General features: G+C 32.5%; 1 protein-coding gene across 1 annotated transcript in view; it reads right to left on the bottom strand.

The window, feature by feature from the left end:
• Positions 1-2,562: 2,562 nt before the first annotated feature.
• The window catches only part of LRP1B (LDL receptor related protein 1B), a gene marked incomplete at its 5' end in the record, with an annotated part of 1,521,642 nt that continues 1,497,525 nt past the window's right edge, over positions 2,563-26,679 (bottom strand). The window contains 5 exons of the mRNA XM_061199746.1: positions 2,563-2,703; positions 4,159-4,257; positions 7,134-7,278; positions 8,525-8,615; positions 16,379-16,455. Coding sequence (XP_061055729.1) covers positions 2,563-2,703; positions 4,159-4,257; positions 7,134-7,278; positions 8,525-8,615; positions 16,379-16,455 — 553 coding nt within the window. The remainder of the gene's footprint in view (positions 2,704-4,158; positions 4,258-7,133; positions 7,279-8,524; positions 8,616-16,378; positions 16,456-26,679) is intronic.

The following is a 26,679-nucleotide window of genomic DNA, read 5'->3' on the forward strand; positions in this document are numbered from 1 at the left end:
ATACTATGGACTCTGATGTGGACTTGAATGAACCAGCACAGAATGGTGAAACATACTGTGAAATAAGGACCATGAGAATGTAGGTCCTTAGGATGAGCTGCATCCTGAGCTCTCTCGACTATAGCTTTCAGTGTACTAGAGAGAAAATAGGTAATTGATGCCAGACCCTGAGTGTTAGTTGGTGGGTTGTATATCATATATGTTTTGGTAGATACTTATACTAATGTTAGTTGCATTGAGGTCATTCCAATCTGTGGGTTCTTCTCTTTCAAATGATAATGTCAGCTACGGTCATAAAGCTCTGATATACAAAGACCCTTTCAGATAATACAACTCAATGATAGCTCCAGTCAATCAGACCCTCCTGCATTTGCATCTCTAGTCAAATACTCCAAGTAGGTACACTAATAACTATTCCATTTACAAAATAATGTCTACACAGCATCTAATGGATTCTGAGTTTTCTTTAAAGTACATTTTTTGAGAACGGGAAAGAGCAGGAAGAACTTTGGCTTATTTCAACACAATTGTCATACTACTGTGTATATAACCTATCTTTCTTTCTATTGCAACATGGCGTCCATGATGAGCAATGTATGGCGGGGAAAAGGAAAAAGTAAGGGATGTGCTTCTACTTCAAGAAGAGAGAAAATGCCTTCTCATTGTGATTTGAAAAATGATGCAATGAAATCAGTCCTACCCCAAGGAGTATGTCCTAAGGATACAACAAAAATCATGTCTCATGTTTACTAAAATAACTTCCTAAGAACGTTAAACTCCATAAAGAAAATAATTTTTTCAAAAACTACCCAACACAAGCACTTAAATATGTAGAATTTCATTTAAATAAGCCAGTCAACAGTTTTTTATAAAGTATTTTAACACTTCATTGTAGAAACATAGGCAAAATGACTATTATAACCAAAATGAAAAATACTGTTCAATTTAAAAAATGTACTTAAACAAGAACCTGGAAAAGTTTATGATATGCATAACATTGTTTCAAGCAAAATTGCACTAGTATTACATAAATCAATCGTTTATAAAGGCCTCAATATGGCAAAGTTTAGAAATAGGTAGTATGCATGCACATAGTACAACAAAAAGTCTCTTTATAAAACAGCAGTGTTTTTTTTTTTTTTTAATGCTTGTACAAAGGGATAAAGAGCAACCACAAACATATTTCATCTGTTAATACATTATGACAGCTAAAAGTCAGTCATGTCTATCAGAGGAACAAAAAGCCCTCCATACCTTGTGAATAAATCTTTTGTGCCTTTAAAGATATTTGTATAAAAATGCTATACTTTTTTATACAACTTAAATAAATCGTATGTGTGTTTCAATTGAAATTTGAAAACAGACAAGTAAATGGGGTCCATGTGTTTTGTATAACCAGAAGAAATCGGAGTACCAGAGTAACTGGTCAGCATGTATACTCTCCACCTTTGATTATGGGCAGGTAATTGTTTTTCCAAAACTTGGAAAGTCCCTTAAGAATATATTTTGGATAGGGCAAATAATAGATTAGTCATATTGTATATTGAAAATATTTACCGATTACTCTATACCATAATGGCTGCCTTGCCTCTTCCTTTTGATCTCGCAGAGAATGCATTCACATAATTGAAATTGTGTCATCAATTTGTGTGCTTATATAGTATTCTTTAGTGTTCTGTGTGTTAAGGGGTTGGGTTAATCTTCCACAAAACGCGCGTGACTGGGAAGAAATTCCTAAGACATAAGTGCCCAATGCCCTGTTGTGCTCTAGGCTGGCTATTTACCTCAGGACTGAGGGAAAACAAAATGTCTTCTCCCATAGCAAGTGTGTTCTTTCCACTTTTGATTATAATTTTGCTATGTTCTACTACCTAAATATAACTATTGTTTATAGGGTGTATACTTTTAGTATATCACAATAGAGTCCACTAAATTTTGGAAAATGTAGTCATATGTATTCATGCAAATTATTACTTTTATAAATTTTTAAAGGATTTTTGTCAAAATTCTCACTTGGCAACCTAAGACTAATTTCAAAGCTGGTTATGCTGAACTTGTGAGGGCTATATATTTTCAGCAGTCTGAATCAGTCTTAATGGGCACAAAGAAGAGAGTTGACCATTCAATCATTTTTCCATCAATCTAAACAGAAAATTAAATGATATTGTATTACAGCTTTCAGACTGTATAATGAAAAAGTGCAGAGATTATCTTTGTTGATTAAGTAGAACCAAAAAAAGTTCATATAAAATAGATTGCTCATATTCACACTACAAAGGAATATGTTGTTTTTAATTTTAACAAATTCAAAGGTGTGTCTTATCAGCAGCATTGGTGTAAATTGTACTGTAGTGCAGTTCTTTTTCATAAAAATACCATACAAATGGTCAATCAGTAGTCATCAGCAAAAAATAAAACCCAGAAAACTCAGAAAACAATTGACCAGAAAAAAGATAAAGGAAGAGGTAATGCTGATCCCAAAACAAGTATAATACTGTTGGAACATACAAAAGTAATCCTTACATTTTATACATTTATACAGTATATAAAAGGTATCGCTCATTACGCCACTGTCTCTCTTATCCCAATTTCTATTTTCTTTGGAAGCAGTTCTTTCCTTTCATCAACACTTCCTAAGGAGTTTCGACAGTTTTGCCCATCCATATACAATTTCGCATATATTGGATTGGAGTAATTTGTTGGCTGAAGGAGAAAAATAAATATAGTTTTATTACCTGTTTTGACCACATGAATTTGTTATTTTCTATGATGTCTATCTTTTACTGTTAACAACATTTATATGCATTTCATTTAACTTACTAAATAGTAATTATATAAATGTAATTTAAATTCTGTTTACAGGCTTTCGTCGACTTTAGCATCGTTTTAGATAAAAACATAATTGTATGTTTTTCAGTTAACTTGTGAACCTAAGGGGAGCTTTGACATAATATTGAAAGCCTGAAGAAATCTTCATGAAAGCTATAGTCACTGCGACTTTATTTAAAAGTACAGAACATTAAACCAAATTGTCTTATTTCCAGTCCATGTTTTCTCCCCTTAATGCTATTGCAGTGGCAGGAAAGATGTGCTGCCATCTTTTTGCTTGGTCATCTAACTGCTTGGTGCTTGTAATTTTTCAACATGAAATTAAAAAAAAAAAAAACTGAGAAAAATGAAAGTAAACTACATTAGTTGTGTAAACTTTAAAAAATACAGACAGTATTTTTGCTTCAAACAATCTCTATGTACTTATTATTGGAAATATTTTTGGATTCTTCTAAAGAATTGTGAAGGACACAGTCATTCTAAGTTTCATAGATACTTGCATCACTTTGAGGTAGAACTGAGACATGCAGAAATGATCTCTTTCATTTGAAAAACATATACAATGTTTATTATTTTAATAGTTGCAACTTAACCTGAGATTGTTACCTAGTTGGCTTTTTAAAATTTTGTCTTTCCAAAATAGAACGTTAAATCTTAGTCATAACAAAGAAATATTATATTTTTTGAGCCATGCAAATGAGACAAACATGATAAAAAAATGAGAATGAAAAACAGTTGATGGGAGAGAGGTACAAGGGTGACATAAATCCTAGGAATCTTGATACCTGTCTTTAATCCCTCTTCTTTCCAATATGAACCATGCAACTTTAGACAAAGCACCTTTCTCTAGACACTAGTTACTTAAAAAGTTTTCAAGAATGGTTTCATACACCATTTCTAATTTCTCCATATAATGCCACATTTTGTATTATATTTTTATTTAAAAGGATATCAAATTTGTATATACTAAACAAAGCGTCTTAATAGAAAATAAACCAAGCCAAACATAAATTTAAACTATTCAGCTTAAATTTCTGGCTAGAGATTTCTGTTCTAACAATAGCAAATGCTCATGTTTACTGTTAAGGAGCTTTAACATTTTCAGATTTAGAAGAAGAGATATTTCTACTGAATAACTTGCCGAAAATAACGTTTCATATATAATCTTGCATACGCAGGACACTTAGGCCCCCAATTTTAATGCTGTTTTGAAATCTTTTGTTAATTAAAAAATCATTAAGGATAAGCCCCTATCTAAGTCTAGTAATCATCTTTGATTGTGAGGAGTTCTGTGATGGAATGGATATGGAATAATGAATTTTCTCTCACCCCAGCGGTTAGTGGTCCTTTCAAATCAGAGTTTAGGTAGCTGGGCAGCGCTGTGTGTGGAAGCTTGAAAGCACTGGTCCCTCCCCCTATATACCTGGGCTGTGTGTAAACAGAGAATTTTAGTTTCTGATCTAATATCATGGAACTGTTTTCATTGACATAAACTCATGTTAAGTCATAAAAATAAGATATATTCTTCAGCCCTGGGGCATCAACAATGTGTTCATGGTAGTTTCAATAATTTATGAAATAACTATTAATATTAGATCTGTGATTCACAGTATACATTTCTCTTAGTTTAGCTTACTTATAGACATACCATTCACCTAGAAACCTCCATTATTTATTTAACTTCATTCTCTCCCCCCAAAAAGCGTATTGTCGCTATCAGTCCTATGAAAAATGCATCAGCCTCCTTCACTTAAGGTTTGTCACTTTGAAAAGTTCTGATAGGAGCCCATTCTGTAAAGTCAAATATTTATCTTACTGGTTCTAATTAAAGGTTCATGACCTCTATATTTTTAGAATATACAAATCAAATTTAAAATTCGATATATCAAAACAAATTATCTGTTTTTTGTTAAATCTGACTCTCTAGTTTAAAGCAAATTAATTAGGAATCAGATTGGCTCACTAAACTCTGTGCAAGATCAATGGCTTTAGACTTTCTTGGGTCTAAGGGCAGAATAAGTCACTCTGGTACACTCATATTCATGATAGAATGAATAGTTATTAGTGACCAAAAAGGAATTTAAAAAGCTAGATGAAAAGTTGAAGAATATTAAAATATTAATGAACATACATATTTTTCAAAATTGTAACTATCAACTCTTAACAATGAATGATCATAAAGTTTGGGACAAGGGCAAAGGTCCCAGGAAAAAAATTTTAAATATAAAATCAGGTCAGTATTGCCTCTTTATTTTCCCCCACAAAGGTCTCATTTAGAAGGTATTAAAAACAATCTAAGTAAGGATTGAGATGAATTTGTATAAAACCAATAGGTACTAATTCCCCTTTTATGAACTCTTCAAACTATTCTGTGATTGCCTCCATAGACAAATCTTTTTTTAATAAAATTTATTATTTCAATTCATTTGATTTTTAAGGTACCATTGAAGGAGAAATTTTACCCATTTTGAAAATAATGAAAATATGCCACAAAAATCTTCTTTATGTGTAATGCAATTTGTATTTGATCACATCATGAATATATCAAACCATTGTAACAAGTGAATACTCTATGAAAAACACTTCATCATGAACGTTGCTTTGGTGTGGCTACCTGCTTTTCAAAATCGTCTATACCTATAAATGTATTTTCTGCAGTTACTTCTTAGGCAACAATTCATATTTACATTTCAAACATCAGGAGTCAGCTAGAATCAGCCATCTAAGTCACATTTAGTGTAATTTTGGTCAATCAGTCAGAAAATTAGTAAATATATATTTACTGAATGTTATTTGCTAAATACATTAAACATATATTTGAGGGGCACTGAAGCATAGTTTTATCTTCCTAGAGTAAATATTTAAAAAATTAAATGGAATATTAAAAAGCTAGTCCCTTTAAGTATCCAAAATAGGCTTAGTTCTATCACTAGAAATAAAATGATGGGGAAAATGAGAACTCTCCTGCTCATAAAAAGTGTATAAGGTATATCCTCATCAGTTCATATTATATTTACAGACACTGTATTTTATTCCTAAGAAAAATTCATAGAATATGAGAAGTCTATTATTTAAGATGTCTTTCTCCTATATAAATTATCAAACGACATGCACAGTATGTTTAGTTTTTCAATTTCAGGTACAAAACACTGAAACTTAGGTTACCAGGGTTTATTTCATAAACAACTTCAAATGTAGGAGTTAGTAACTGAATTAATAATTTAGAGTGACTAAAAAATTATTTCTAATGAGGAAAAAAAGTATACAATATCTTCTGATAGGGTAAAAACTTATCTATGCAATAATGATTGATTTTTTTTCATAGAAATGAATACTTCTTCAGTTTCAGACCACCAATTTTAGGCTTAGAAAGCCGTGGATTCAGAACTAGACTGAATATATGGGACCTATTCAGTTTCTTTGGGAACACATGTTGCTATGAGTGCAAAGCCATGTGATCGTTGCAATTATTTAATATTATGGTGCATTTTGGACAAAATACCTTTGATGTATCAGAATATAAATAACCATTTAATGAATGAACAAATAAGCTAAGAAATGTCATACCATACTAGCAAATTGATGCTCTTAATTCATTAATTCAATTGATGCTCTTAAAATATTCTATAATTATCATGCAAAATATTCCGATTATACAGTGAAGAGAATCTTTGCAAGTTTCTCTAGATAGTTGTATCATTTATCTATTTCTTATGAAAGCTTCCAAACTGAGCATTCAGTAATATGAACTAATAGAAACTAAAAAAAGACTGTGGATTTTTAGGCTATATATATCAATGGTATGTCTCAAATCAATAAGAAGGATATTACAGTAGGTAGAAAAATATTGTTTAAAAGTGATTTGATTACAAACAAATCCAAGAACACAGCTTAGTGGACTCTTCAATAAAACATTATTGGAAATAAAGTACTTATTTTGGCAATGAAATACTGTACTCTTTTTGTTATTAAAAATAAATCACTAATTTTACACTAGGCTGTATATTTAGATGTGCCAGCACCTCAACACATTTGAATAAGACATTATTTTAAATAAGCTATGTTTATAAACTAAGTGAATAAATAAATATTATTTTCCAAAACACGTTACATTAACTTCGTGCTTCGGGTGAATGCAGTCCATAATTTTATTTTTTCTTTAGAAGAGACTATACAATTCAATGTATCCTAAAGTTCTTTAATCTAACTTCAGATAAAAGAAATAATGATGAAATTCAGAACCATTTTATAGAGAAATGACTCAAGAATGTTCGTGCTCACGGTCCGTCATCTTAACACTTTACCTTCGCTGGATCTACTATAAAGCCAGGATCTAAAAGACCTCCGTCACTGTGAGCATGATCCACCTCATACATGTTGTAAGATGGATTGCCAATTTCTACGTTTATTCCTCCATTGATAATAGGTTGTCTTCTTATAGTTTTTGTCCTAGAATAAGTGAACATTGTGTGAGTTGTCTAAATATCACAGTGTGGTGCATGAAACTGTAGTGTTTGTAGATTTAATGACATTTTAACATAACTGATGGAACATTCTTAAATAAAATACACTGAAAATAAATGACATTTATTGATTCACAGAGGAACAAAAACTCTGAATGTAATACATGATTTTCCCAAATTATTTAGATTTAACAATAAAAAATGCACTTGGAACATATTCCTTGTAAATAGCTAATACCACATTAGTTGAAACTGAATATTCACTAATCGATTGCCCTTTAAAATTCTACTTTTTCCCTTTCGTTCCTGAAAAACGTCTATAAAAAAACAGTGATAAACTTTCAATCCTCAAGTCATGTGGCTAAAATCCTCTTTTACATAATTCAAAAACTGACTCACAAACTCTAGCTTCCAGATAATAACCCCACAGACAACTCACTCCTTATAGATTTTTTTTTTCTTTTAAAAATTTTATTTATTTATTTATGGATGTGTTGGGTCTTCGTTTCTGTGCAAGGGCTTTCCCCAGTTGCGGCAAGTGGGGGCCACTCTTCATCGCGGTGCGCGGGCCTCTCACTATCGCGGCCTCTCGTTGCGGAGCACAGGCTCCAGACGCGCAGACTCAGTAATTGTGGCTCACGGGCCCAGTTGCTCCGCGGTATGTGGGATCTTCCCAGACCAGGGCTTGAACCCGTGTCCCCTGCACTGGCAGGCAGATTCTCAACCACTGCGCCACCAGGGAAGCCCCCTTATAGATCTTTTAACTGCATATTCGTATAAGTTGAAATAATGATACTTCCAGTAATATATAAAATCAACGAATATGTAATTTGTGAATAAAATGCACAATTTGTGACATACAATACATAGTCATTATCATTTTATTGACATTACTAATCTTACACATTAATATTATAGAATGCTCTTTAGAGACTCTTGCTGTTTCAAGGAAACACTACCACAAATGTAAAATTCTATTGAATGTTTAATAACTCCCTTGTTATTTTTGTTGGAATATGCAAATGCAGCCATTCCATCAATATAACATAAGGGAAAGGTTGTCTAAATTATAATCACTTAAAATGAAGTAGAGGGATAAAATGGTTCAAAAAACATAGAATTCTGCAGTTGGAATATGTAAACCCTACTTTAAGAAATTTTCTTAAAAAAAATCAGTTTCTGTAACTATTTGTGTAATTTATTTACTGTTGGTCTAGAACATTGCATCTTACCTTCTTTTTCTTTTACAAAGCACTAAACCAATTACCAAGGTGGTTATCAAAGTCACCAAGAGGACGAGAGGCACAATGATGGCTATGCTTCCTGAAAAAGAAATGAATGAATAGATGAACACATAAATAAAATGAAGACAAGATTGATATAACTGAACACTTTATTACACCAGATCATTTGACAATTGACATAATAAAAATAAAGCTTAGGCCAAATGTCTATATTCCTAGTTCATAACTACATTACTGGAAAATCACTTTCTTATTAAATACTTGATTTGCTGGAAATGTTTCTTTAGATATCTTTCATTTATATGTTACAGTTAAATACCTTGAGGTTAGAAATAATGACTTCTTTGTCAGTCTGACTCTGATTCTCACCAGACACATTTATTTGCAATGACGTTAAGTAAAGAAACTGTGACTGAACACACATTTCCACAACTTCCCTGGCCATATTTCCACCCTTAGTTTTTTTCCTTTAGCTATAAATACTCCCTGGCCATGAGTACATGTGGCAAGTTAGATGGCAGCCTGGTAAAACAAAAGGGGCAACAGTTTTGGATTTGGATGGACATAGGCCTAAATATCAGTTTCACCACTTACCTGAAGTGAGACCTTGGAAAAGTTATTTAAAATTTGAGGCTCATGCTCTTTACCCGTTAAAATAGAGACATGAAGACCTACCACATAGGGCTCTTAGCTTGATTCAACAAAATAGGGGGACAAAGCGGATTCTCTTTCTCAAATTCCAGTTTCAGAATAGTTTCAGCAAACCACATTTAAGTGTTTGGCTTATGTTGTAAATGTCCACTTTCCCTCTTTATAAGAATGATCTTAGGTTATATCACTCATCTTCAAAATGGAATAACAGAACTATGGAATAGATTTTCAAAAGTGGTCCTAGAAAGTGGGTCTTAGTCTTTATGCATCTGAGCATAGGGGAGAAGTAAAACTGAGGAGAACCTCCGCCCTCCCCTCCATTTCTAGGTTGGCAATAAGAGCAATCTTTTTTTTCTAAAGAAGAAGGAGACAATACCCTTTTACTGATGATGTGATCCACAGTAAGATACACCTAGGGCCATATGTCACTTAAGCAGGAAGAAAACTGAATGCAAGGGCTGCCTAATAACAGGAGAGTATTAAGAAGCTCTATCAAGTACCTAAATCTCATGTTTCCAACAGACAAATATCTAGTGCCCATAAGACAAAGTCTTTGTCTATTTGGAATAAGTATCTCATTGATTCTGTCAAGTCAGCTTAATCACTGGCTAAACTGAGAAACAAAGCAACACCCAAACTAATTGAAATTTAATGTGAGGATCTTGAAGGGTTTAGGAATGAAACGTTAAGAGTTATTAAATATATGAATTTTCCTCTGCATATACGTGTACATGTAAAATACTGTGGTAGAAATTAATGGTAGTATTAAGCATGATAAGCAGCTGCTTAGGGAATTTAAAATAGAAATATAGATCAGTTTTAACAGCTCTGGCCACAGATATCTGTGTGAGGTAGTACGTATTGCAGATCACTTACCAAAATACCAAAAAGTCTTTATTAAGGAAATGTCATATATAAGATTATCTTTCAATTTGGAACTTCAAAAATAACTTGACTAAAATAACCAAATAACTCTCTTCCATGCAAGAAAAAATATGGCTTGCCTTCTTTAGTCAGTTTCTGAAATGTAAACCTCATTTTATTTTTTTCATGCTGTTACCAGCACTATATGATTTAGTGAGTTTGATATTACATTACCTCCGTGGTTTTGGGAAACTGAACTTTATATGAATGTGTAATTTATTAGTAATTAATGTAAGTGGAGAATCTGGCACCTTGGATAGTAATTAACATTTGTTCACAAATTTTAAATACCAGTGAACAGCTTGATTTCTTCATAAACTGACTTCAACCGATTGATCACAACTTTATAAATATCCTCACTTCATCATTTATATTTTTTTCTGCTAAAATTTGTGGTAAATTTGTAGGTTTAAAATATATACCAATACTAGTTTTAAGGTATATAAAGTTACTTTCCCCTCAAAGCAATTATAAATTATTTAGAATATTAGATTTTATTTGTTCTACATAGTTTCTTTTATTCTTATTAGGTAGAAATGCTGTTAATTATGCATGCTAGAAAACAAAGAACTTTGTTTTTCATTTTCTTTTTCCCATGACAGATGGCAGTTCCAATCCCTTACATTACAGCCCTCTGTTTAAGAGCCTAGCATTCTTATATGTTTATATAACCTATCAAGGTAACTGCGATAATGCTTAGTATAGCCAATAAATAATGCAGGGTGGCAATTTAGCAAGTTTTTCTTTATTTTTTGTAAATTAGTTTATATTCATGGAAACAACTAGCAACTATATATATTTTTAGAATATTTTTAGAATATAGTAGAGATATTTATCAAAATAAGTATTTTTTCCAAGCAGTATATACGGCAGTAAATATCATATTGTAACATATAACAATCAAGATCTATTGTAGGTGATATTTTTAATAGTATACTTTTGGTGGACTGTTCTAAACAGATTAAAAAAAAAAAAGCACACTCTGAACTTGTTATTGGGTGGAGGGGAAATCTCAACAAACTTCTCACAGAAAATAGAGCCAGTCTTTCTTTGCCACATTGTTCTGTAGCCTCGTTATATAATGCTTTTCCAAGTGAAAGAAGAACTGTATTATCAAGTTGTTATGTGGAGGAGACCCTTTCAATGGGAGAGGCAGTACAGCATCACAGTTGAGATAATAGATTCTGGAGCCAGGCTACCTCTGTTCAAATCTCAGCTTACTAGCAACATGCGCTTGGGCAAATTTATATTCTTAACATTTATAAAATGAGTGTTATCATTAATATATACATCATAGTAATGTAAATAGAATTGTGTCTATCACACAGAAAGTGCTAATACATGTTTATTAACTAATTCAAAATACATATTGCCATATGACTCTGTGCTTGCCTCTATTTTGCACTTTTCACCATATATTGTAGAGATCAGTTTATTTGTAACTTGAGGGCATAAGCTATCTATATTTGTTTTGCAGAAAGCACAGTGCCTAGGATATCATAGGGACTATACATTCAGTTCTCACTTAGCAGATATATTTTAAGTGTTGCTATATTCCACACACTCAACATTTACTCTACTTTGCACTGGGGATAGAAATGTCCCTCTTCTCATCTTGTTTGACGTATATTAGAAGATGACAAACACATGGGTTTATTTAGCACAGTGGTGAGCACTACCCTAGTGAAAGTATGTATTGCTCTGAAAACATAGAGGAGTAGAATCCGACTAGATCTGGGATAGAGGAGGAGGACTGGTATGCCTTTGAGACCTGAGGGATGAGTTCCATGAAAGAGAATGCAGGTGGAGTGGAGGAGGAGATACTGAATTAATCTAGGGAGAGAAGTATGAAAACCTGGAGGAGAAAAGATCAAGGAACAACAGTCTGAATGGAGAGTAGAGCGGAGGGTGGTAGAAGGAGATGTGGCTGTAGAGGAAAGCAAAGGGGATGTTAGGAAGGGCTGTGTAAGCTACAGAAATGAGCCGGGAATTTGTGCTATTAAAAAACAGGATGATGTTGAAGGAAATTTAGGAAGTCATATCTATGGACTATATTGTCTAACTTAACTTAATAAAGAAGGAAGGTTAAGAGTGACACTTAAGTGTTGCTTGGATAACCAGGTAGATTTTGCAGCTATGTGTATAGACAGGAAGGCAAAACAAGGTGTATAAAAATGGCTGGTTGAGTGGGAGAAGGGGATGAGATGATTTTGGGAAACACGGAGCTTCAGATTCCTGTAGTATAGAGATATAGATATATAGATATAGACAGAGATGACATCGATATGGATATAACAATTGTGCAGTGGGATATGTGTCTCAGCCTCAGAAGAGAAACCAGGATTGAGGATAGAAATTTGGGAGTAATTAACGAAGAGTTGAAAACCGAGATCAAAGAATTATGGATTGCCAAGGAGAATATATGTAGTGGTATGTGGAAAATGAGTTAACTAGAAGAGATAAAAAAGAAGTATCTCACAAAGAAGACAGAGTTGTTTCAAGAGGTTGGGAGGGAAACCAGAAGAGTTTACTATCATGAAAGTTAAAGAAAGAATTTTTTGTTTATTGAAGTTATAGTAGAAAAATATAAGCATAAATTATATCATTACCATTGACCTCTTTTGACTTGCTGCTATATATTCTGCTCTTAAGTTTATGTTTACATATATGTATAAATGTGAGTGTGTCTCTCTCTCTATATATATAGTGATTTGGATGATGTTTCTTAAGCATTTTGATAAACTTATTTTAAAAATCATAAAGAACATATCATGTTCCAAACTTAGCAAAGATTATCCTTCCAGTGATCTTTGAGAGGCTGCTTATCATCTTGGTCATGTATAATCATCCTCACTTTGTACTACTCTCACTCTTGTCCCCTTGGTGCCAGTACACTGATTTTCTTTCAATCCCTTGAACATGTTTAGCTCTTTCCTACTCCAGCGTTCTTGTATCTGCTGTTTCTTTTGTTTGAAATACACTTAGCGTCTCCTCCCCTTTTTAATCATTCAAGTCTGAGCTTAAGTATCACCATCTCAGAGAAATCACTCCTGACCTCAGTTCTCCCCTAACATTCTCTATTTCTGTGTCTTTTTTACTTCCTTCACAGATCCAATCAAGACTCATAGTTATTTTCTACGTGTTTACTTATTTGCTTGCTTTCTTGTTTAACTGTTTTGTTATCCCTCTGGCACCCCAGTTTCATGAGAAGAGGCACTGACTGACTATCTTATTCACTGATTCATCCCTGGGATCTAGACATTACTTGACACTTAGTAGAGGCTCAATAAATACTTGCTTTTGGATCATTAGGACAGAGGCATTATTTTGTTGCATTTTTCTCTATATATTTGCAATTTATAATTATATTTATAATTCCTTGGTATAACGTAATTAATTTTTTTTCTGTTTTAAAACATGATGGTATAAAAGACATGAGGATGAAGTAGGAAAATAGAAGATATGAATAACCCCCTAACAGATATCACATTTCTGTTGTCACTAGAGTAAAATACAGCATCATTACATTACTGCCCCACAAATGCTGAGTATATTTTTATCCTCCTTAATTTTAGCAGATATGAATAGCAAAATCCAAACATTAAGCATCCACTCCCTTAAAACTTTAGGTAAATCTAAAACAGGAGTATAAAATAAATATTTAATCATCCTTAGTTTAAAAGTCTTCCAAATAACTTCAGAAAAGTTTCTGCTTTTTCAAGTGGAAACTAAACAGAAAGCTCTAGAATAATAGAGCCAATTAATTCCACAGGCAGGCTGATCTTTAGATACTTTAAACCGCAAGGGCCAGAGAACATCAGTACGACTACTCAGAGATGATTAAGAAAGCTGTTCATCAATTAGAAAGGTAAATCTTGTGCCAGTTGATAGCAGTTAGGCTGAGAGAGGCAGTATATTCTTGATTGTGCCAAGGTCCAATGATTATGGAATGCTTCACTGTAAGTGGAAATGCAGATTTGAAAACACATTCCTATAGTATCCATCTTTCTTATTGAACAGATGACTTCTGCCCAAGTTCGGGGAACATTTGACAACCATTCAAAACCACTGGAGTTTACGTGAGAAAATAAAAATAGCCCTCTACCTTAGGAAGGATCAGTTTAACTACCTTTTCTCTCCTTTCAGAGTTACTGAGGCAAGTTTCTCTAAGTGCAAATGTCTGATGATAAGTACCTTTTAACAGAGTCATTATGTGGTCAACTTTGCTCAAATCTGAGATAATTTGACATTTGCATAGCTAATAGCCCTTTCAATGTGCGTTGATACTTCCATTAAATGTAATGACTTTAAATCAGTGATGGAAGAAAGAGCACCAGAATCTTTGGAAAAAGGGTTACAACTACTTGCAACTCCTCCTTCCATCTGATAGTTCCTATTTTAGAACTGTTGCATGTAATTAGAGGCATTTTTCTTATAAGGGAGCTTGTTGCCAATGCAAATGGTTGGCAACATCACCTTTCAATAAATACATCTGGCACACCCCTCCTCAAAATCATCTTCCAAACACAAAACTTTCCCTTGTAGATGGACCTTATACATAAATTGAAAATTCAATTGACATTCTACTCTGTTTCCTTCTTTCAGAAAATTTTATCAATATTTAAAATTGTTTTGATTCTCTAAAAGACTAAGTTTTTAATTTATCTTAGATAATTGAGAAATTATCATAAAAGAAAGCCTAAAGTACCCTGACTTCATTAATTCTCAACTTATTACTTCAGTATGTTCTACAGGTTGGTAACTCAAATGCATTTTTTCATTACAAAAATGCTCTTAATGATGGTTGAGTCTTATAACTGGTTCACAAAATCATATAAATTAGCATTCCTCCAGAATTGTTAGTACCAATGTCAGTATGATCCTGGAAGAGAGAGAAGAGAGTATTTTTTTCTTTTGCTCTTCTTTTGCAATATCAAGTTAGGCAAGGTATATTTTTCCACATCTCCTATATTTTATGAACCAATTCCTCAAATCCTAGTGCCCTATTCCTACAACTATGTGTCCATAGCTTTGCTACAGTCTTCTCCCTTCCCTTCCTAAAGACAACACACAAATTCTAAGGTAACACCATATGCTCCATGACCAGAATCACATATCTCACTTTTCCAAATGCAAAGACTCGTTTCTAAGGTTATTTATTCTATACCTATTTGCCATTTTTCAAAGATGGTCATCCTTACTAGCCCAAGTTAATCTCTAAATGGTGGAACTTTAGACAATGTCACTTGAAGAATTTCAAGCAATGATAAATTATTTGGGGACAGGCACAACAAACAAGTAGATCAGCAAACACTGGGAGCCTACGTCTAAGGTACAAAAATCATATACTTTTGATTTTGACAATGTCTTTCTTTTTTCACAAATTCCATAGTATATTTTTTGTTTGTTTTCATGTATGCTCTCTCACCAGCAGTGAAAGACTAGAGAAAAATTGCTAAGTAAGCATTCATAAATCAGAGGTATTATTTTTTCTCTTCAAGAATATATTTACCCACTTGATGGTTACTCCAGATTTCTCAAAATTTTTCCACTCATTAGTGATAATATGTGTGAATTGGGAAACTTTATGTAAGACTTTTGTTGTGAAAATCTTTATAAAATCATTTAAAATTGTTGGAACACACACACATAGACACAAAATACTGATGTAGATAAATTTTCATATCAGGGACCTGTCCTAAGACTACAGCTACACACACAAAAAAACTTGTAAAATGTTGCTATATTTTAATATACTTCAAAACCAGTAGTTCAAGGATAAGGAAGCAATGAATCAACTATGATCTTTATTAAAAATTGCTTGTTAACATATTTCATCACTTTGAGACTAACCAAGTTTGTTTTTCCACAACACACTGAATGCACTTCAAGAAAAATACACTCTAATTAAAACATGAAATTACTTTTCCTCCCCAAGCATTCTCACATCCATTGTGATATCTGCAGCCTTTGCAGCTGACGCACATTTCCGAAGAAAAGCTTAAGCTAGGTTTACAGATGTGTGTTCTGAAAACGGCCAACGTTTGAGATAAACCCTCACAGCCTAAAAGAGCATATAACGCTGGATCCTGTCACCAGGTGAGAGCTCAGTGCTTCTTCTTTCAAAAAACATATGGATTGCAGATCTCTTGCAAAATTCCATAAAGGAGATTTTCCAAGACTCAATTCCCGCAATAACGGTATAAAAAGAAAACAATGCTTTCTATACTATGTGGAACACCCAAGATATTAATCTGAGAAACTTACTTGTGCTGATATGATCAGACTTGCTGCTCTTTGGGGCCGGCCTCTCACATTGTGTGCCTGACCAGTTGGTGGAGCATCTAGAAAGATAAAAACAAACAAAAAAAATCAGTGAGTAACAAAACCCACAAGTCTGCTAATGTAGTAACTTTAACCAAATGAAATGAAGGAAGAGCCTGCTATCACAGATTCATGAATTTTAGATAGAGATTTCTGCTGATTTCCTGCATATTGTCAGCATGCTGAGGGTAACTTCAATTGGACTTCACTTGTTAAAATACTTTTTAAAATTTAAGTTTATAGTCATTTTTCTTTATTCTATGTTAAACTTAAAATTGGCATATTTTATAACAAAACTGAAATTTTAATTAAGAATTGAGATTAATTTGAGACGTACTGAAAATTATGCCACTATAAAGATTGAGTTTGCCTGTCAAGCAAATCCTTCTTTACTAAGTTTCTGTGATTTATTTTTTCTGGTTCTAACAACCAAACAGCAAATGGTCATATGTCTCATAGTTCAAACTGCACAATTTTTACTCTTTTAATCAGAGATAGGGAAATATAGTGCTTTCCCATTTAAGATCATACTTCTAGTCCCATGAAATCAAGACAATATGCCCAAGTTTTCATTCGGAGAAGTTGTCTTTCCCATATAGGAACCATGACATTATGATGGGAAGTCTCGCAGAGGATTAAAATAATAGATTTGATTAAAATCCTTCATTTAAACATAAATCACAACCATATAATTAGCTGATTGTATCAAAATAAATGCTGGAATGGTTTTAGCTATATTTGAACAATGTCTGCTGGCTAACACAAGATGCCTCCATGCATCTGTCAAAGGAAATCCATAGAGAAACAATTTAATTGGCTTCAGTTCTTATTTAAAATGACTGTCAAATACCACCATATCACGAAAAGTTGTACACAGTAAAAGAACAGCTTCCAGAACTATTCCAAGTAGATATCTTTGGGCATGGTGGCCAAACTAAATAACTGCCATTTCTGGGTCTCTTCCAATTCTGTCATAGTCAATTCAAATAGCTGAAGCTGTTTTGGAACTAGGCTTCTATGATGCCATGTGAATTATTTGTGGTATTTGTGAAGACAGTATCGGGTGTCCTAACACAAGGGCAAAATCTCATAAAATCATCATATTGACAAACTCAAATTATAAAAACAAAAATTTGTTTCATAAAAGCATACATTAACTTCAGAATAATTGACAGTAATGTTACTATTCAAGAATATAATTATTTGATTAATAATGATATTATAAAACTATGAGTATGGAGCATGATTTCAATGAAAATTAATATCATTATATTATTATTAAGTCATCACTCATGCATTATCCTGATTTTTTATTTAGATCCTTTATAAAAAGCTTACATATATATTTTCTATATATCACATTTATTATATACCATACTACAAGTAAATCATTAAAATAGGTAAATAAATTTTAAGGCCAGGTCTATGACCCTGTCTGTATTACTGAAGTGAGGTAATGAAATGAGCATATTTCAAATAATTATAATAAAGTGAACAACCAATAAAATCATTGATTTTAAAAAATCATTTCTTTTCTTCCTTAGTTGTGGTTTTGCAGTTGAATGTTCTAGAAAATTGTTCCAGTTCTTCAGTTCCTAATTCTTGACACAGTCCAAAGATAATTCAAAATAAGATGTTAAGGCAAATTTTGCAAACATGTCGTTAGAATGAATCCTAATCATTGCAAAAGTCTTTTTGTTTTATGTAGCTTTACATTTGTCAAATCTTTCTAATTGACCACTGAGGATATTTTACATGCTCCAGTGAAAAAAATAATACTGACTGCTTGGTAATTTTATTATATAACTGATGTGTACAAAGCTATTTTAAAATTAAAATATCAAAATTTGCTCTTTACATTACCTCCTTTGATTAAAAAACAACAGTAACAACAGCAACCTAAATCAGGTTCACGTTAAGCAAGATAAATGATCTGAGATATATTTTGTTGTGTTAATAGAGATAAGAACCTCTGGGCTCATCATAACACTGAGATGCTTGGAAGTCAGAAAATGGAATTGCTCAGCAATTGGAGGAATAAATGTTAATTGATAAGATGTTCTGATATGAGCATCATGTGTTTTAAGTATTTTAGGAAGTTATTAAAAATATGCCTTTAGAACTCCAGAAGGGCAGAGAGAGATTTTTAAACAAAGAAGATCAGGATACTGTGATGTTTATTCCAAACTCTGAAATTATTTAAGTAGGATAGGTGGTATTTATTAACAGTATTGAGTAATTTTCTGTTTTATCCATAGCTTGGAGCCCAGTATTTATATTAGATAAAATATATCACTTGCTAGTGGTCGTGATGTTCCTCTCTTTTGCATTGTGGAAGCACACTTAACTTCTTAGCTTTCAGGGAATATTTTATTTATTACATACTGGAAGTAACTCTCAAAGACTGTGCTGGAGAAATAATTAATTTTAACAGTTCTGCATCTTAATCAACTGATGATCACCTTGCAATTTTCCCTATACTCCTTATAAAATAATGTTTTATGGCCAAATATAAAATATGTTCCACTTGTCTACATTTGTTACAGTTTTAAAAAAAATAATCTCTTTTGAGATATTAAATCAAATAGAAGTCATTATTCTTGTTGCCTACCTTACAAAACTACAACTTAAGGCATTTGCTGCTCCACAAGTACTTCCTCCAACGGTTGATTTAAGACCAAGTATTTTTACTGTCTTTATAGAAATTCATAAATCTTCATTCTCTGAGTAGACTACAGTGATCAAAGCCATTAATGGCAGATCATTTAAGAATTGAAATGTGTGTGAATCATCAAAATTTCCAGCCAAATTCCCCTCTGAATTATTTGCATAATCATGCTGACTATAATAATTTCTGGCATCTGTGTCTTTGTCATTGTTCGTCAAGAAAAATCCGTAGTCCATGCCCTAGTCATCTTTAATCTGTACTGTTGCAATCTACTGCTCCCTGTTATTCATCCCTGGACAATTATCTTTGAGTTAGTCCTGCATGGTCCTCCCAAGAAATCTTATTTTTTTTCTTACTATCACAAACATCTGTATATCCTTCCTTTTAAATTTATTCTACAGTTATTTCCCCCACTGCCCTTTACCTTAGGACAATGAAAATCAGCTTCTTTTTCTTATGTGTTTGATCACTATACCACTCTGAATTATTTAACTTTTTAAACACTTTTATGAATTTTGGATTCATGAAAGTATTGTTGGATCATGGATAGACAGGTAGATAGAAAGATAGATAGATTCTTATTTATTCGAACAATTATTTATCCTTCTCTTTTCACATTATCGTATGAAGATATTTGCTTCAAAAACAGTCTTTTTGATTTCTCCCCTTCTCTCCACGGCCAGTGACATTAAAAAGAAAGATTGTTTATCGTTATATTGTTTTCCTAATCTTATTCTTCCCTTTATGTTCTAGGTTAGACTAATGATTATCAAACTGAAAAATGTGTTAAAGTTGAAATTCTGGAGGCCCATATACCAGAGATTTTCATTAAGCAGCTTGGAGCTGTGGCCAGAAATCTGCATTTTAACAAAGTGAGCCTGATGCAAGTACTTCACAAATCACACTTCAAGAGATATTTGAGATAAATTATTATGTTCCCACAGATTTTGTTCTTATACCAAATATTGTTCAATCATTTAAAAAAAATTTAGGATAGGAATAATAGTATGCATGCCCAGCAAGACTGTTCAAAAGGTTAAATGACACTGGTAGAAGTTCTTAACATAGTACCTGAAAGTAACTGAGTGGATTTTTGTTTGGGGTAACTAATTCTCATCTGAATGTTACTATATGAAATGCTTGGATAGTTAACTTATTGTGTTCTTTAACAGTGTGTGCAATTATTGTATAGTTACAATATTCTATATTTCAATTGTAATTTTCTGTAACAGGGGGAGTACCTTTGTGTAAAGGTAATAGTGTAGCATATATTACTAGGAAGCACAGTAAATATTTTTGGACTATCAAAATAAGTTTGGCATATATAAGGGAATAAATATATAATCTTTAAAAAGAAACAGTTTTTACAATACAAGCATAAATATAAGACATATAATTAAACTGTCCAAAACAATGAGAACTCTGAAGTAGCAGAGAGATTTTACAAAAGGAATTGAAATCAGATATAAAATACTGAAAGTGTATTAAAATCTTAGGTACTGTCTTTCACTGTAATAATGATCAACTTACGTGGACTACTCATGTCATTTTGTGGAAATGTCATCTAGAGTCACTTGTTTTGGGAGGACTTCAAAATAAAATAATGAGATTAATATCTGCTCCCTCTTTTCATCAAATTTAAAGGTCATGGGACTCTTCTGACCAAAGTGAAATTCAAAGGTAAACCTTAAAGCAATTTGAAATTGAATTTCTCCTCTTATATGCTAGGCTGCCGTTATTAACCATGATGATGGAAACATTCAGAATGAAAAATCTTTTAATATACCCTTTTCTTTCTACACACAGGGAAAAAAAAATATGGCACAAGGGATTAAAGGAGCCTTAGAAAACTTGTGCAGAGTGCCATGCATGTTTCGGTGCTCCAAAAATCTCATTCAATAAAAATAAAAATATGACTACATTTTGTGCATCAGATTTATAAAACAGTATTTTCATACAGTGATGAAAATTCAAACATTAAAAGTCAGTGGCAAATTTTTTTTTTTCTGATTAATTCTGAAAATTTCACTCTTTTGGTGGAAGAACATGACTACATTTGCATGGCATTCTTAACTTTAAAGCTTTACACCCTATGTAGCTCCCAGCACATTTTTGCCCCCCTCTTCTTGCAGACTGCTGTATTGCAAAATGCAAAAAGTTTTATTGCATTTGGAAAGGGTATTTATATATTAATTCACCAGTTTGTTAACTTGACTTTGAAACATTTTTTCATCTGTTATTGTTTCCCAATTTTCTGAGATAAAATTATTTCATATATACATAAAGATTTATAATTTTTTAACATGCTTCAAAAATTTTCTATCCTACCTTTGATATAAAATTTTGCATAAAGTTCAATTAACATTTACTGAACTTTGTGCCAGGTCCTAGGATAAGTGTTTTCATATGAAAAATATTCTTATTCAGCTTCTATAATAACCCATGAGTTGGAATTATTCATCTTATGAAATGGAGAAGTATGTGTTCAAATGATTTTCCTGAAAAATCATAGCTAATAAGAGGTAGAAATAAAATGTGGAGTTATTATGATCCTTCTAATTTAACGCAGTAGTAGGAAAAATGCTTTTCCTTACTCCCTCATGACCAAGAGAGTACAGTCACTTAATAAGAAAGTAGAAATATTATCTGAACAAAGGAAAATCAGTGCATTTTCTGAGTAGTAAAATTGTTAGAATTACCACGCCGGCTCAGACCTGTGGTCAGTAATGCCTGATATTCTGTCTCTGGCAGTGACAGTGAGGGACATGTTATAGAAGGGTGTTAATATCCTTCTTGATACCAACTTCACATTTTTGTGTTGATTCCAAAATACTGTAGATGTGTTTAAAACACCTTTATAGATCCAAGATCCATCAATTATAAATTTATCTATATTATTACTCAGTACAATTTTGAACTTCCACAACAATTCACTCTATATTTCATTCATTTGGTAGATATATATATGTGTGTATATATATACACACACACATATATATACACACACACAGCTTTGTACTACAATTTCTATTTATTTAGCACTATTCTCTATCAAAATTTGACTGTTATTTCTAACATAGAAATAGCTAGGTATTACCCTGCTTTGTTTTCTTCAAAAAGCTTAAGTTAGTATCTTAAATATTTGTTTGTTGTAATAAGTATAATTGGTTCAACTCTATAATTATATATTATAATGCCTAGTTTTAAAATATTACATTAAATCATTGTGTTACCTAGTATTGATAAAATTAGTAAGACAAAGCTAATCTTACTTTAATATTAAGGACATTTGGTCAGAAAGAGTTTTTGATTTCTGAGAAGGGTTAATGTGATGAAGTAAAATAATAATGAGATGTTCAATAAACTCTGACCAACAATTATTTTAGGAAAAGTAAAAATTAATGAGAAATTTCAGTTGAAGAAGTGACAATGAAAGAAATAAAATTAACAAAGTGGATTATTTAAAGTGATTATTTTAAGAAGGAGAAATATAAAAGAAAAGATAAAATCTAGTTTGCCAAGAAGTTATCCATAAAAGGAAGTTTGTTAAGATTGGCTGGTTTAAGTTAGAAATGTTTAAACACAAAATTCTATGCAGGCCACCTGAGTAGAAATGGCCACTAAAGTGTGAAATGATGACTCAATAAATATTAAAAAAAGAACAAAATCTCTAGTAATGTAAAACTTTTATTATCTAGATATTTTCCAGGAAATTTTATTAAAAGCAGATCTGAAAGGCATAAAGTGTTTTTTTCAGAGTGAGTAGATGATTTCTACTTAAATTAATATATTACATGCATGAACTCAAAAGGAAAAGGAACAATCATAAAATTAGTATTAAGTAATATGGTTGATAAAATTGAAGACATAAATGTAGGGTATTACATTAGAAACGGTGGTTATAATTCTATAGATGAAGGTGGGAAGAAAAGCAATGTATGCTGTAATACAAGTGGAAAGTTCTGTCTACATGATGCCACGATGAATGACCAATTCCAAAACTGGCTTAAGAACATATCAAGCCATGGGGGCTGGGAGGTGGGGTTGGAAATCTCCATGCTTAGTGCTATGCAGACAAAGTGACTAATCTTATACCTGAATATTTTATGTTTTAGCACAAAATAAGAGTAAACAATAAGGAATTTTTCTATGAAAACCCAATGACTACCCTTCCTAGTTCATAGGGTTTCTGTGGCGCAACATGGTAAAATCTGAAACAAATTATAATGGCAATATCTGGCATAGTCAACTGCAGTTATTAAATATCGTTCAAGGCATATTAGTCCTATACAAATTTGGGGCAATGGTAGGGATATCAGAAAGTGTTAACAGAAGGTTTTGAGAGTGTGAATGTCTTTATAAGTGAGATATATAACTCTAATTCTCTAGAAAATATTTATTTTCAGTTGTAGTGCACATATGCTGAGATATTGATATTAGCCACTTTAGTTTATAGTCTAAATCATTGGGAAATAATTCCTATATACAGATAGTCACCTCCTTTCTGATACTTCAGTATAGCCTTTGTTCTAGTTACAAGATTTTTACATATCCATCAAAAGGTAACACCAAAGGTTTCTAGAGGCAAACATTTTTAATTGATAAAGGTACACTGTATTCGTATCGATACCACCTTCCCAATTACCACCATTCAGCCTTCCTCAAAATCTAGGACCTGCATTTCACAAGTTTTTAAAATTTTTTAAATTGTTTTAAAACAAAACAAGCAATCAAAAAAAGAGTAAATGAAAAAAATTGAAATGACTTGCTAAAATCAAGTGTCAGTATGAATTAACAAATTTGTCTACGCTGCATAAATGTCAATTAGTCATAAAACACTCACCAGATTTGTTCAACACTTATAGGAACATGTTGCAAACAGAAACATCTGAAGGCTTATGACAAAAGATGGCCATTAACACACATTTCTTTCCTAATCCAAGTGTTATATTACTTCCCTGACTCAAGGTGAGAAGGTTTATGCAGGCAGTAGTCTAAAAATTGATTCAGGAAGTTTAGATAAATATCTTCAATAAATCTAAAAGGCTATAGAATATTACAGTAGTATTTTACATTATGGAGAATTGCCATTTGGGGGCAGTCATAAATATCTTTACATATTTGATCCACATACAATCATAAATATGGTACATTCTATTTTTGCATTTCTCTATTTATATATGCATTTATAAATCTCTAAATATGCCTTTGCCTATGACTATGCTAGACTGATTACTTAAAGGTAGGGGTCATCTATTATTCATTTTTATATTTCTTCATTTCTTGAGCACATGGTCAGTATGTAGGTTTGGTCAATCAATATGTTTGTTGTTTGTTAAAATGAATGAACGAATGTATGAAGGCATGGAGGATGCATGGTTGAACTCATATGAATACACATACGTGTGTCATATCCCATTCTATGAAGAATATATAGCTCCATTCATTAAGTACATGTTTTCAGCTAGTTACTAGTCATTTCTCACTGAAAAGAATATTGATCCACTATGAAAAACACTTAACATGTAAGAACCACAGTAACAGGCAAATATTTTCTTCCTTTCTTCCTTCCTCCCTCCCTCCCTCCCTCCCTCCTTCCTCCCTCCCTCCCTTCCTCCCTTCTTTCTTCCCTCCCTCCCTCCCTTCCTTCATTAATCTATTTATTAATTCTTCCTTTTATAAAATTAGATGATCACATTTTAGCAACTTGGACATGTAAAATTTTACTTATTCAATGTTGTAAATTGTGTGACACTTCCGTTCTTGTCCCATGATGCAGCTAACTAAGAAACGTTTATCTTCTTTCCCTGACAAAAATTCTAAAGGCGTTTGCCTGATGGGTAAATAGACATGGAAACCAGTTTTATATAAAAATGATACAAACAAATATGTAGTTAAATGTAATTTAATTCAATTTAGTCACTTAAATAATTGTGTAAAATTAAAGTGCTGGTATGGTGTGACACAAATGGCATGTGTAAGTTTTGGAATTAGACACAACTGTACTGTAATCTAGTCTCCCCTCCTCACAAAGGATATATCTTCTAGCAATTCACCCACTTTGGTTTTTTAGCTTATAATACAAGGGAGAGCAATACTCCCACTTTTGTCACACATTTCCCACAGATCTAGCCTCTTATGCTTTAACCTTTGTTTTCCCCTTAAATCCCCTTCCTTTCTTATTTTATATTTTATCTTTCTATTGTATGTTTTCCTTTTACTACCTCAAAGTTTTTCTTCTTCCTTCTTTACTTTGTTTCTTTTTTCCTCCCTTTCTTCCTTCCATTCTTTTTCTTTTTCCTTTTTGCAAGGCAAGTTGATCATTATAAAAGTTAAAAAAAAAATTAGGCTTCCTGAAAGATTAAATGATACAATGTATATAAAATTTACACACCCTCTAAGTTAATTTAACTCAAGTGATAAATAATACTATGAATATTAAATTTAAAGCTTGTATATGGCACACTAATATCAATATAATTATAATTTTTGTTTGTATGCTGAGTGGAAGAAGTATTAGGCTAAAATTTCTATACTCCTTTAACAAAAATGGCTTTCTTCTGCTACTATTCCAGTGTGAAAAAGAAGAAAATATTTCCTTAACTGACGATAATGTAAGGAATTTTTCATTTATTTTTTTACTCTTAAACCAATGTTGCTGGTTAATCTATATTCCTCTGATCCTTTTCTTAAAATTGTATAAAGTTGGTTTGGAATTAAGTAGTAGGTTGGAGGTTTATTGATTTATTTTTTTTGACTTGTTCCAGGATAGAACATGAGCAGGAAATAAACCTTCATTGTTAAAAGCATCTGAAATTTGTGCTTTTTCATAGCAGTAAAATCTGGGGAACTCAGTCTAATAGAGAGAAAAATAATGTAAATTGTTAAAGTGGTAACAAGTACACGAATGAAAATACTATGTAGTTATATTGCATATGGTTTCTTTGGTTATTCTGATTTACTTACTGATTATATTAAAGGCCAAGAACATGTCCCAGAATCAAGGGAAAATAAGGTGACTACATCAAAGCTTCATAACAATAGCTGCCCAATGTGTAACTATGCAATAATTGTTCTCTGTTAGGCAGCGCCACCTGTACTCTCAAAGCACAAACTGGACTTTAAACTTTCATAGAAAAATATATCTGTATTCTGTGTCTTTCCCCATGACATGATTAGCATGGTGAAAGCTAGAACAAGCTACAACTTGTTACTTGGGATCATAAAGGATAGATACTGATGTGACAGATTTTCCTGGCCTTTACTGTTCCAAAATACATGCACGTTTCACATTCTGTGCTTTGAAAATATGCCACGGGGCAGAAAACAAATAAGGGACATGCAATGACCTGACTCTTGAAAAGTGGACAACACAGGCTGCTAAAGTTGAATTGCTCAAAACCCCTGCTGAAAAGTTGTGATCTGTTTGAAATCACTCCTGACAGCTTCCTTGGGCTCTTCTCAAATATTCTCTATGGGGCCACAGGGTCGCTGGTCCACAAGGAGGAGCGTTGCTCAGCCTGACAGCAGAGGCCTGAAGAGTAGAACGTGCCCTCTCCTTTCAGCAGAGCTAGTA

Source organism: Eubalaena glacialis, chromosome 1, assembly GCF_028564815.1.
Source record: "Eubalaena glacialis isolate mEubGla1 chromosome 1, mEubGla1.1.hap2.+ XY, whole genome shotgun sequence".
Taxonomy (NCBI): Eukaryota; Metazoa; Chordata; class Mammalia; order Artiodactyla; family Balaenidae; genus Eubalaena; species Eubalaena glacialis.